Here is a 12,289-nt window from a genome sequence, read left to right as displayed (position 1 = left end):
CTTGGGTGCTAATGTTTATGTTTGTTTCTGTTTTTTAAAGATTTTGTTTATTTGTTTGACAGAGAGAGAGACAGCAAGAGAGGGAACAAGAGCAGGGGGAGTGGGAGAGGGAGAAGCAGGCTCCCCACTGAGTAGGGAGCCTAATGCCTGGGCTCAGTCCCAGGACCCTGAAACCATGACCTGAGCCAAAGCCAGATGCTTAACGACTGAGCCACCCAGGCGCCCCTGGCTGCTAATGTCTATTCTAGCATTTATTCAAAGACTTGTAGTGCTTGTCCTCTAAGAGGTCATGGTCAGGTAAGATTTATTTCCACGATACCCTCAACTTTTTAAGGATCCTTACCGAGTGAGTCCTTAGAAGTTTGTCCCATTGGATAAATCCATTTCGTTTGGAGACAGAAGTGCGGTAGGTGCATGGAAGGGTAACGCTCTTTCCCCGGGCAGCCCGAACAATCTCCTGGGGCGTTTCCACAGAGATGGCACGGACAGCCACCGAGACTGGAAAGAAAGTAGGGAGTGGGAAGAAGTAAATGGCATAGCATAGCCACTCCTTGCCCTTAGGACCTCTGAGGGAATGCCCAGTGACATTCTGCTCTAGCAGCCACAGCTAGACACACGGCAACTGTGATCTTGGCCATGACACACCCGCTGTTCTCCAAGACCGAGGTGGAAACAATTAAATGCATCGTGTGGTAGCTAAAGCCCAGCTTTGTACCTCAGCTTCACCTCTTCCCAGCTGTGTGAACTTCTCTTGTCCATAGAATAGGAACACAAATACTTCCCAGAGTTGCTGGGAGAACTTAATGAGATACTATGTGTAAATACTTCTTTTAGTCTCTGTCACATAGAAAGTTCTTGATAAATATTCCTTGCCATCTTTTTTTGTTGTGGTGATGATTTAGTCATTCACTTAACAAGTTTTTATGGAGCATTTAAATGTGGTAAGGAGTTTTAGAAATAAGCTTAAAGCAAGGTAAAGAGAGAGAGGGTATTCCCTGGTGAGCTCATTCTACATAAGTTTATCAGGAAAAGGTGAGAAAAACAGTATGGCCCCACCAGTATCTCCCATCATGTCTGTTCATCTTTCCACATGATGGTGACTCTCCTCCATCTGTGTCCCCTCCTCTTGAATCTGAGTAGGACTGGGACAGCAGTGTGAGTGACACCTATGGCTTCTCATACTAACTTGTAAGAGGCCAGAAGCTTTGCTTGGTCCTCCAGAGATGCTCCCTCTGAGAACCCAGGAACTTTCTTTGAGAAAGTGAGGCAGCCACATGGAAAGAAAGACTACGCGTGGGCATCTGGGACAGAGCTTCAGCTGAGGTCCCCTGGGAGAACGCGCATCCACTCTCAGCATGCGGATGGGCTCGCTCAGTTTTCTGGGAAAGCAGGGGTGCACTATCTCTGCAGAGCCCGCCCAGAGTGAAGATTCGTGAGAAAATGTATATTGGCGTTGTTTTAAGACATTAAGGTTTGGAGTGATCTGGTTTGTAGCAACAGATGATTGAAGCAGAAAGCCACGTGGTTACCTCTCAGGAGAACTTTCGAGGCAGGAGTAGGTGTGGTCCAAGAGAAGGAACAGCAAGGAAGCCATGTGGTAGGAGGGGAGGGAGGAGGAGAGATGAGGCAGAGAGGTAGAGAAATCTCAGGTCACGTTGGGCCTTGTAGCCCGTATTTAGGACTTTATATTTTTCTTTGGAAGAGGCGGGAAGCCCTTGGAGGAATTTAAGCTGAGGGGATATACTTGACATACATTTTTTTTTTTTAAGATTTTATTTATTTGTCAGAGAGAGAGCGCGAGCGAAAGTGAGCACAGGCAGACAGAGTGGAAGGCAGAGTCAGAGGGAGAAGCAGACTCCCTGCGGAGCAAGGAGCCCGATGTGGGACTCGATCCCAGGACGCTGGGATCATGACCTGAGCCGAAGGCAGCTGCTCAACCAACTGAGCCACCCAGGCGTCCCTTGACATACATTTTTAAAGGCTCATCTGAAGTGAGGTGAAAGGAAGTGAGGAGACTGGGGAGCAGACTGGGAGCAGGATGAGCTGCCACGAGGTTATTCCAGTTGTACAGGTGCGTGCTCTTGGTGGCGTGGGTACAGGTCAGGGTAGTGGCGGTGGAAGAGTGCTCCAAATCGGAATGTATGTACAAAGTAGAGCCGACGAGATTTGACTGCAGATTAGACCTGACATATTAGAGGAAAGAGGAGTCAAGGGTAGATACAGGATTTGACCGAAACAACTGGAAGGATGGAATTGTCATTTATGGAGATGATGAAGTCTGAGGGGGGCAGGTTTCAGAGGGAAGATCATGAGTTTGTCTGTGGGACATGTGAAGTTTGAGATGCTTATTAGACACCCAGTAGAGATGTTGAGGAGACAATAGCTCCCTGGAGAGGTCGTTGAAGGCCAGAGGATGGGAGCGAGACAGAGAAGTGCACAAAGACGGGGAAGACCTCTGGGAGGGAGCCATGGGGGCACTCCAGTGCTTGGTGGTGGAGAAACTGAGAAGAAACCAGCAAGGGAGAAGGAGAGCTGGCCAGAGCGCTGGGAAGAGAGCCCAGAAAAAGTGGATGCCAGAGGCCGAGCAGGAAAAGTGTTTCATGAAAGCAAAGGGGGTCACCTACTCCAGTGCTGCCAACCTATTGGTTCAGGGAACTGGGAACTGAGAGATGACCACTGGATGTTGTAACATGGAGGGGGTGAGGGACCTTGGCACGAGCAGATTCCACAGAGTGGAGATGATGGAGCCTGGGAAGAGCAACTGGGATGAGGAGAAGAGGGCAGCCTTTGCCAAAGGGACACGGGGGTTGGAGGAGTTTTGTGGGGTCAAGGGAGATTTGTTCCTTTTAAATATATATATATATATATATATATTTTTTTTTTTTTAATGTTTTTGATACGGTGGCCCTTGTTTTTTTCTTCTGTGGGATCTTTGTCTCCCTACTCAGTGGGTGTGACAAAGTACCAGATGGGACATCTAATCTATGGTTAGACAAGTAGGAAGTAGAGAAGTTCACTTCTAGAACCTTCCAACTACCTCCCTTTCCACTTCCTTGTGTGGGACTACATTGGGTATCTCCTTTGTAGTGGTTCAGAGCCCACCCTGCCCCGAACAGCTGCAGCTCTCTCATCCTGCTGCCACCTGAAAGGTGTGTGCCTCGTGTTCCAGAAGGATCCTTTCTCACCCTCATTCCCCTGCTCTTCTTCTCAAGGCTGAGCCCTTCTCCCATTGAAGAAGAGTCTCCATCTGATGCTCAGCTAATTCCCTGCAAGGGGTTACAAACGAATAGTCCAGGGTTGTGTTAACCTCCCTAAGGACAGACGAACTGGGAGAGTGAGTGTTTTTCACCTCCAGGAAGAAATCAGGATCTGCGGGCACCACAGCACTTCGCTGAGGAAGAAGTTTAGTGCACAGTCACTGTCCCAGAGGAGATGCCCAGACTCTCGCAAGCAGTCTCCGTGCATATTACTCACTGTATCTGCCTCCTAGGACTTCAGTCTCATGCAACTTTATCACACGACATACCAGTGTGGCCAAGACCACAAAGGCAGGGGCCAAGCTGCCTGGGCTGGCATCCTCATTCTTACTTTTTCTAACTGTGTGACCTTGGCCACCTTAATTAACTTTTCTGTGCCTTGGTTTTCTCAGCTCGAAAATGAGGATACAACCAAACAATATTGTTGTGAGGATTGGATGACTTCGCATTTTAGCGAGGACAACCTCTAGCCCAACCCGCAAGCAAGACCCGCACCTGCGCTCTCTGTTGTCTCATTTTTCTCCTCTACGACTCTGTTTTCTTCACCTCCATGTCCCCAGGACTCAACAAAGGGCCTAACATTGGAGATGCTCAAGGGAGGGCTCTTGGACAGCAAATACATGAGTGACAGAATTTAAGCTTAAAAGATGGGAAGGACTCACCACCAGAGAAACTTGTTGAAGAACTATCTTACAGATTGCTAGAAAATGCCCACCCCCCAAAAATCAAATAAAGGGTCAGAAGAGCCCCCGGAGAGGGGGCAAGATGCCCCCCCAAGGAAATAAGAGAAGTCATTTAATTTCCCTAAAAGGGTGTGTGATGTGGGGGACCCAGCCTGAAGCCTTGATTACTGCTTGTAAATAATGAAGGTTTAAGAAGATAATAAAACATCTCTAGAGACCTAACCAGAAAGTAATACATCCAAGGAGGATAATGAAGTGCTTGATGGCGTTGTTGCTTGAGGCCTACATAGCACATTATGGGAACCCTGGGGAGACTGGCAGTAATGCGGGCACTTAGGCAATTCCATTTGCTCAGAGAAACCACATTCTCGGGGAGGAAGTGCGGAGGCGAGAGGGGTCCCTGCCTGCTGGGCTCTGGCTGAGAAAGTCTTGGGCCCCTGGCTGGGGAGGGGCAGTTCACACAGACTGACTGTGGAGGCCTGGGTGGTTAGAACTCAGTTCTACAGGGATGTTTATTCCAATATGTAAATTCCAATCAATTCAGTGAATTGTTCCTAAGGTCCTAGTGCTGGGCCCCTCCTAGCAAGGCACCGGGAAAGTGATCAGAGACATGCTCATGAGCCTCCCTTCCAGAAACCACGGGGACCAGCCTGGCCCAGCTTCAAGGTTTGGAAGCTTTTCAGAGCTGCTTCCAGTGGAACTTTGCCACCACAAACGGTCACGTTGCCGTGGCTTGGTGCAAGCAGGCCTCCTCCTCTCAGCAGACAGTATGCTCCTTCTAGCAGGGTCTGGGTCCCGCGTTTTTCTTGTGTCCTCTCTTTGCCAGTTCTCACCTCAAGGTTTCCAGAGGGCTCTAATAGGACCTTGTGGATTCAGTGGCCTGGGGCACACTCCCCACTCGGTTGGAGGTCACCGTTGGTCCGCAGCCTAATGGAGCCTACCTAATTCAGTGTTAAGTGCGAGGGTTAAGGAAGTAACAGGTAGGAGGAGGAAGAGAGGGGAGGGGCTGTGTCACCACCCAGGGGAAGGATTGTAAGAGAAAGATTTATCAAGGAGGTGGGACTTGATAATTGCACCCAAGGGAGTCAGTTCACAACATTGAACTTGTATGTGTAAGAAAGTAAAGCAGGATGCAAAACTGTTAGTTACACAACAGTATCCCACTTCCACCTAATCACAAATAGCAAATTCTAGAAGCAAATATACCAAATATACCAAAATACAATATTAATAACAGTGACCTCTGGATTCTGGGAGCATGGATAAATTCTTTTTATCTTCTGGGAGCATGGATTTCTTGTTTGTATATTTTTTATTTCTCAAATGTTCTAGAGTAAACATGCATTGCTCTTATAACCACAAAGCCATGTTACAGACTGATAAATGAAGCGGTAATTGAGGAAGTAGAGACAGGGAGTGCTCACCTCGCACAGGGAAAGGAAAAAGTGGAAATGAGAAGAGGGGGCCTTGAAAAAGTTTCTTTACTCTCCTCTGGGTTGGAGGATGCGGGGACTTAGGCAGGCTTGTAGATTATAGGGAAAGAGCTCCTAGGAAAGAAGACACTGAAAAGAGAAGAGAAGCCAGAAGGAGCAAGACTCAGGCCTGGGTGAGAAAGGGAGAGTGGGGGGAGGGCTGAGGTCAGCGGAAGACCAGGTATGCTCGCAGCATGTGTGACCTGTTTCCACGTGCGCAGAGAGAGAAGTTCCTGAGTGGCAGCATCTGTCTGTCACGGCGTGCTGTCCATGCCAGGTGTTTATAGCATCCCAGAGTCCCCAAGGCAGAAAAGGAGGAAGCAGCCCAGAGGTCCCTGGGTGGCAGAGGGGAGAAAAGCACCTCAGGAAGGAGGCCAGTTTCAAGGGTGACAGTGGGTGCTCCGGTCAGAGAGGGCTGCTCCAGGGACAGGGTGATCTGGGAGCAGGGACAAGCTCAGGAGACAGGGATAAAACCCGAGCATTGCCAACACGGAGTCGTTTGAGGGGCCACTCTCTTTACTAACCTTCAAGTCACATTATCTTCCACCAACCGCCTCAGTACTCAAACCCCCACGGGACTGGTACTAAAATGCAAGTGCTATCTGGGTGGGAGTGACTCTCTTTCCTGAGCAGGACAAACCTGTTTCCCCTAATTAGTCCCTCTTATCCATCAAACCCTAGAAAGGGACTCAGAATGGGTAATTTTTGGTAGAAGCATAGGAGATTAGGAAGTCGTGCCTTGGAGAGAAGCTGAAATTGCCTGGAGAAAGAGGGAAAGGCAGAAAGGCAGGCTAGGAGACACTAGAAGCAAACCAGCTTGCTGCCTCGTGAGGTTCAAAAGGGTAGGTTCTCATTCATTCACACCCAGAAAGCAAATGGCTGCTGGGCGCCCACGTGGCAGGCACTGCGCTAGACTCTGAGGGCAAAATGACAAGCAGAGACAGACACAGTCCCTGCTCTCATAGCATTCAGTCTTCCGGCTGAGTCCCACTGGGATGAAGAATCCCAGAGAAAAATGTAAAACCACCATGGAAACAAGAGTTACGCATTTGATGACGGGACATAACCAAAGATTTGAGGATGGGGAGCGCTTGTCCTAAGGCAAGGCTAGGTGACCTGACAGTGGGGGATGGGCAGAAGTGACCCATGTGAAAAGAGAAGAGGTGGGTGGAGAGAGAAGAGCACTCTGCACAGGTCAGGTCGTGGAGATGGTGGGGAACATTCCAGAAAGTAAAAGAAGCCAGTCTGTAGTGATAGCACCAAGGGGGTGGTTTGGGGTGTGTATGTCCCTGTATGCTATCCTTTAGCGTCCCCACTAAGACTCCAAATAAACATAGGTGCAAAGCACAGAGAGTGCGCCCATTTCCTCACGGCGGTTCAGGACAGTTCCGCTACCTGCCCGGTCTCAGTGCGGCTGCCGCCTCCCCGCCAAGGCTGTCCTGCAGTGCAGTTCTGGAATTGCCCCGCTGCCTGTGTGGCCGGAAGTGTGGGATGGGCCCAAGTCTAACTGGCCATGAGGACAATTTGGGTTGTGGGTGTGTGTTTTCCTGCCATCTGCATTGATGGTTTCTTTGAAACAGTTCTAGACATGGCGGTTTTTTCTTGTATCAGATGAGTGAAGACTCAAAGGGGGAGGGTGGCGTGTAAAAAAAGAAAAAAAAAAAGGTACATATTAGTTTGAAAGGCAGTTTTTCTTTGTATAAGTATGTCGGGAGAAAACTGGAGAACCCACCGATAGGAAAAAGCAAATTCACTTCCGGCCCCTGATGTTGGGGGTCGAGGGCAGGTGGGCTCTGGCCTGAGGGAAGGGGGTGGTGGTGCTAGCAGCTAGGCCTAGTGCCGCACAGGTCCCCGTCTCCGGCCCTTCCCACTCCTCAGGCGCCCCCTGTCCTCGGGCCCATCGGCATCTGGCCCCCAGCAAGGCCGCAGCGTCCCTGCGGGCCGGGCCTCACTCTGCCTGCCTTGCGCTCCACGGCGGCCCTCTGGGGAAAGGAAGGATCATCTGGAAATGGGCGCAAGGAGGCGACGAGGAAGGTGCGTGAGAGGTGGACTGCTGGCTGGGAAGAAGCCTTGTTTGTGTAGTTGTCCGCCTCGAAGGGTAATTTCGGTTTCATGGGTGGAGAAGAGCAGCTAAGCAGGCAGAAGCGCCTGTATCACCAGGGACGGAGATGTCGTTTTGTTTCGCGGGCGGTGTCGAAGCTCACGGGTCAGCCCGGGGAACCTGAGGCTGCTTAGTAGGGAGGACACCCGAGTCAGACGACAGGGAGTCTCAGGGCTGAGGAGAGAGCGCGGGGAGAGTCGGAGAGGAATGAGGACCGGGAAGTTATAACCTGGCTGCGGAAATCAAAGACATGTTGTGGGCCTTTGTTCTGTCACTGCCATACTTGAAAGAAAGAGAGAGAGAGAAAGAAAAGAAGAAAAGGAAACTATGCAGCAGTAGTTCTTGTCCCCAGGTTGTTTAGGAAAACTAGGCCCCAGGGCAGGTGAAAGGTTAAATGGCGACATAACAGATGCCAGAGAAGTGGTTGAGACTCTCAATTCCTATTAGGAAGAAATCCGTGGGCTGCAGGTGACCTGGGCGTTAGTGGAGGGAAGGGACTGTGGCCTTGGAAGATCAGACTGGAGAAGAGGAAGGCGTGGATACAACAGATAGAGGTGCTGACAATATTTTTCCAAACCAAGGAGTAAATATGTGATCTGACCGGAATTTTTATACTGTCCAAGGTATGGGGGATCAGTCAGGGTGCTGGAATACTGGGGCTTGGGGAACACTTCAGTGGTTTATAGAACTTTAGTATAATTGAGGAGAACCTGTCCTTATGATTTGAGTCTTCGTTCGAGTGCTAATGGCAAATCACCGAAGAGCATTAAGCAGGGGGGTGACGTGGCCACAGTTTTATTTTAAAGATCGTCTGGCTCCAGTGTGGAGAACAGATAGAAGGGGCAGAGCACAAGGCCAGTTAGAGGCTATGGAAACAGCTCAGGAGAAGCGGACACGTCAGCTCGGCCTCAGAGAAAGAGGAAAGTGAACAGATTTAAAAGACGTAAGAGATAAAACTGTCAGGACCCAGTGACGTATGTGTAGCTGAGGGAGAAGTATCAGGTGACATGGGGATCCTAAAATATGGCCCCTGAATACTTTGAAACTCCTCTCATCAAGAAGTGAAGTTCATGTCCCTTTCCTTGAGTCTGGGTTCTGTGACTTCCTGACCAGTAGACATGGTACAAGTGATACTGGGTCAGTATCTGGGCCTAGACTTTACGGAACTGGCAGCTTCGAGTTTCTGTCTTTAGATGTTTGCTCTTAGAAACCAGCTGCCGTGCCGTGAAGATGCCCAAACTTCCCCGTGGAGAGGCCCACAAAGAGAGGAGCCGGTTGGAAGTGGGGCTTCCAACCCCAGGCAAGTCACCCCAGACAATGCTGCCCGGAGCAAGGACACACTGTCCCTCCCAAGCCCCATACAGATTGCAGATTTGTGAGAGAAATAAATTGCTTTCTCATTTTCAGTTTCAGGGTAGTTTCTTACATAGCAGTAGAAACACTATAACAGGGGTGCCTGGGTGGCTCAGTGGGTTAAAGCCTCTGCCTTTGGCTCAGGTCATGATCCCAGGGTCCTGGGATCCTGCATCAGGCTCTCTGCTCAGCAAGGAGCCTGCTTTCCTTCCTCTCTCTCTGCCTACCTTTCTGCCTGCTTGAGATCTCTACCTGTCAAATAAATAAATTTTTTAAAATCTTAAAAAAAAAAAAAGAAAGAAAGAAACACTGTAACAGATGACCGCTAGGTTTCTGGCTTTCATTTGGGGATGGATGGGAGTTGATTGTGATGCAGAGACGACTGGAAAAGCCCAGGTAGGGGGAAAAGATTATGAGTTTGCTTTTCAGCTTTTGAGTTTGCAGTGCTTCTGAGACATTGAAGTTAAGAGGTCATGGGAAGCCTGGATGGTTCAGTGGGTTAAGCATCTGCCTTTGACTCAGGTCATGGTCCCAGGGTCCTGGGATTGAGTCCCATGTCAGACTCTTTGCTCACAGCAGTCTGCTTCTGCCTGTCTCTATCTGTCTCTCTCTCTGACAGATAAATAAAAATTTTTTAAAAGAAGAAAAAGCTGAGAGGTCCTGTGGGCTGGACTGTTGGATTTGTGGGTGCGTAGCTCAGGAGGAAGGTTGGGTTTGAAGACAGAAACTGTGAGTCAGTTGGAAATGGGTATCACCTAAAGATGTGATTGTGGATGTGGATCCAGAGTGAAAACAGAAGTGAGTCTTGGTGTGAGGACCTCTGACACTTCCTAGTGGGCAGAGGAGGAGGAGAACCTGGAGAAGGTGTGTCCAAGGAGCCAGACAGAAGAGTTTCAGGAAGGAGAGAGGGAGGGAGGTGGGGACTGGCAGGATCAAGTGCGGCCAGGAGCACAAGCACAGGCTGAGCGAGGCACCCTCTCCCGCAGGCCTCCCAGGGACCAACATCACAGTAAGCAGGTTGGCTGGGTTCCTGGAAGCCTGGGGATGGCACTTGGGGACAAAGGCAAGGTGAAGCTCTCACCTGTGCCCACAAACCAGTTCCTCCCTGGAGCCTTGTTTCTTGAACAGCAGTCCCTAAATCAGCATCAGCCTCACTTGGGAGCTTGTCAGACATGCAGACTCTCAGGCCCTGTCCTCCTGAATCAGTCTGCATTGTAATAAGATCCCCAGGTGACTTCTGTACACACGGAAGTGTGAGAATGCTCGCACTTGGGTCCCTGAGTTGAGTCACCAAATCGGGCGCTGGACAGTAACTCAGGGAAGCCGCCAGATGGCGCAAAACTGAATCGGGTCACGCTCAGAGGACCCACCGCAGAGGTGGTGGTTGATTTCACCTACTTTCCTTCAAGTTTTAGTGTCTAACTTCAGACGTAGCCCGCCGGTCAGAATCACCTGCGGAACACCTCAGTTCGGGATTTTGGACACCTAGACCCCAGAAAAGCCTCCCCCCAACCCATGGATCAAGCATCCATGGGTTTATGGAATGTCTTCAGATAGGAGAGAAAAAAAATGTATTTTCTCATCTAGTATATTTTGGGATGTTGGATTCCTTTATTTCTCTGTGTAGAGCAGTGCCTTCCTCAGTTCTTCTAATTTAACCTTCAGAAAGGTTTCCTCTAGTCCCATGAGGGTGGGCTTTGTTGTGTTTGTGTCACTGACAGTGTTTAGAATTGTTAGGCTGATTCTCAGTTGGGTTCAATATTGTTTTTAGATTTTTCTAATGTACTGCCTTTTGTTGGAGTCTCTTCCATAGGTGATATCATCTGCCTTCCCAAAGTCTGTAGAGTCCTGGGGCCTAGTGACTCATCAGCGAGGTGTCGCTCTGCCTGGGACATCAGCAAAATCTAGGTTGTTACTGTGCAGGTTCAGATGGAGAAAGGAAGAAGGACAAAGGCCGGTAGGTCCTCTGGAACCCAGCTCAAGCTCCACCTCCTCCAGGAAGCCCTCCCTCATCTCCCTGCTCCTCTCTTTGTGTGCTCTCTTGAGACGGGGTGGGAAGGGCCACCCAGTCGCTCTTAGGTTTGACTTTTTTTTTTTTTTAATTAAAGATTTTATTTATTTATTTATTTGACAGACCAAAATCACAAGTAGGCAGAGAGGCAGGCAGAGAGAGAGGAGGAAGCAGGCTCCCTGCTGAGCAGAGAGCCCGATGCGGGACTCGATCCCAGGACCCTGAGATCATGACCTGAGCCAAAGGAAGCGGCTTAACCACTGAGCCACCCAGGCGCCCTAGGTTTGACCTTTGAACATCGTCATTGTTCACTTGCACGGGGCAGTGGGTGTTTGGTCCCCAGATACTTGCATTTGGGAAATTGTCCATGTTCCCTGAGCTAGCCACTGACGTTGCCACCAACCCAGGCTCCCCCTGTCCCACTGTTCCAGCCCCTTCACCGTAGCATAAGGTGTGGAGGCGATGGTGGTGGGCACAGGAGTCTGGACCGGGCAGCCTGGGAGGGTGGAGGGAATGGGATGGGGGCAGAAAACACACTTGAGTCTGAACACAGGCCCAAGAACTGGTTCCCCTGAAGGAGTTCACCCCTGGGTCACTTGCCTTCTCAAAGGTTGAGGGAAAATGTACTGCTCCAGGCAATTCAGAGTTAAGGCCGCTTTTCATTCTAAGCTGGGGGAGCATTTTGTTTTAGCCTTTTTCCCCAGGCCAAAAGTGCACTGATTGCAGCCAAACTGCAAATACAAGGATGTATACTGGGTGGGGGGCGGAGGGAGGCGTCTCCTGTAAGACTTCCCGCTGGGAAGGAAAGGATCAGAGTGTCCCTGGCCAGGTCCCGGGAGGATGGCAGTTTCCTTTGGGCCTCCCTTCCCCGGGGACTCGAAGTGTCCTTACTGCCTGGGTCTGATGGCAGAGAGCCGTGCCCTCGGGCTACAGTCCTTTCACAGTCCTCACTCCTGAAACACCTGCACAAACTAGGTGCTCAGTAAAAAGGTTCACATGACGGCATCTCTACCCGCAGTCATTTGGGTCTCTGAGCTGATGGATCTTTTCCAGGTCCACCTCTAAGACTCAGCCCAGCCCTTCCCCAGCACCTCCACCTAATGAATCAAAGGTAGGTTTTGAGGGTGGGAGGAGTGGAGCCTACTGGGGAGACAGGCTACCTGGTCCTGGGGCTTGCTGTCGGAGCTGAAAAGCAAGCTCTGAATCAGAGCCTCCTTGCCCCTATTTCCCAGGCCTTGGGGCTCCTAACTTTCCTGGTAAAGCTCTTTCCTCCTCCTCATTCTTACCAGATCCCTGAAGCCTTCAGCAGTTCCTAAATTGCAGGTTGATGGGATTTGCTAGCTTAGCCAAATACACTGAATTAAATAGACTCCTTAAATCCCCTCCCCGGTCTCTCTACTTCCATTCTCCAT

The 12,289-nt window shown here is 50.1% G+C and overlaps 2 protein-coding genes across 4 annotated transcripts in view; one reads left to right on the top strand and one right to left on the bottom strand.

Moving 5' to 3' along the window:
- STYXL2 (serine/threonine/tyrosine interacting like 2) overlaps positions 1–12,289 on the top strand; it is a 78,358-nt gene that overhangs the window by 18,043 nt on the left and 48,026 nt on the right. Inside the window, exon 3 of one of the 2 annotated variants that reach the window (XM_082702653.1) lies at positions 10,680–10,823. The gene's annotated coding sequence lies outside the window, so the exon portion shown is untranslated. Of the gene's footprint in view, positions 1–10,667; positions 10,824–12,289 lie in introns of both variants that reach the window. The other variant, XM_082702652.1, reaches the window with a different exon arrangement.
- Positions 1–12,289, bottom strand: part of GPA33 (glycoprotein A33) — a 44,175-nt gene that overhangs the window by 30,844 nt on the left and 1,042 nt on the right. Inside the window, exon 2 of one of the 2 annotated variants that reach the window (XM_082702786.1) lies at positions 344–498. The exons of the other annotated variant lie outside the window; for it this stretch is intronic. Coding sequence (XP_082558912.1) covers positions 344–498 — 155 coding nt within the window. The remainder of the gene's footprint in view (positions 1–343; positions 499–12,289) is intronic. 2 annotated transcript variants of the gene reach the window in all.

This window comes from Mustela nivalis, assembly GCF_964662115.1.
Source record: "Mustela nivalis genome assembly, chromosome: 16".
Taxonomy (NCBI): domain Eukaryota; kingdom Metazoa; phylum Chordata; class Mammalia; order Carnivora; family Mustelidae; genus Mustela; species Mustela nivalis.
Note: the sequence above shows the minus strand (reverse complement) of the source record. Positions and strands in the feature narration are given on the sequence as shown.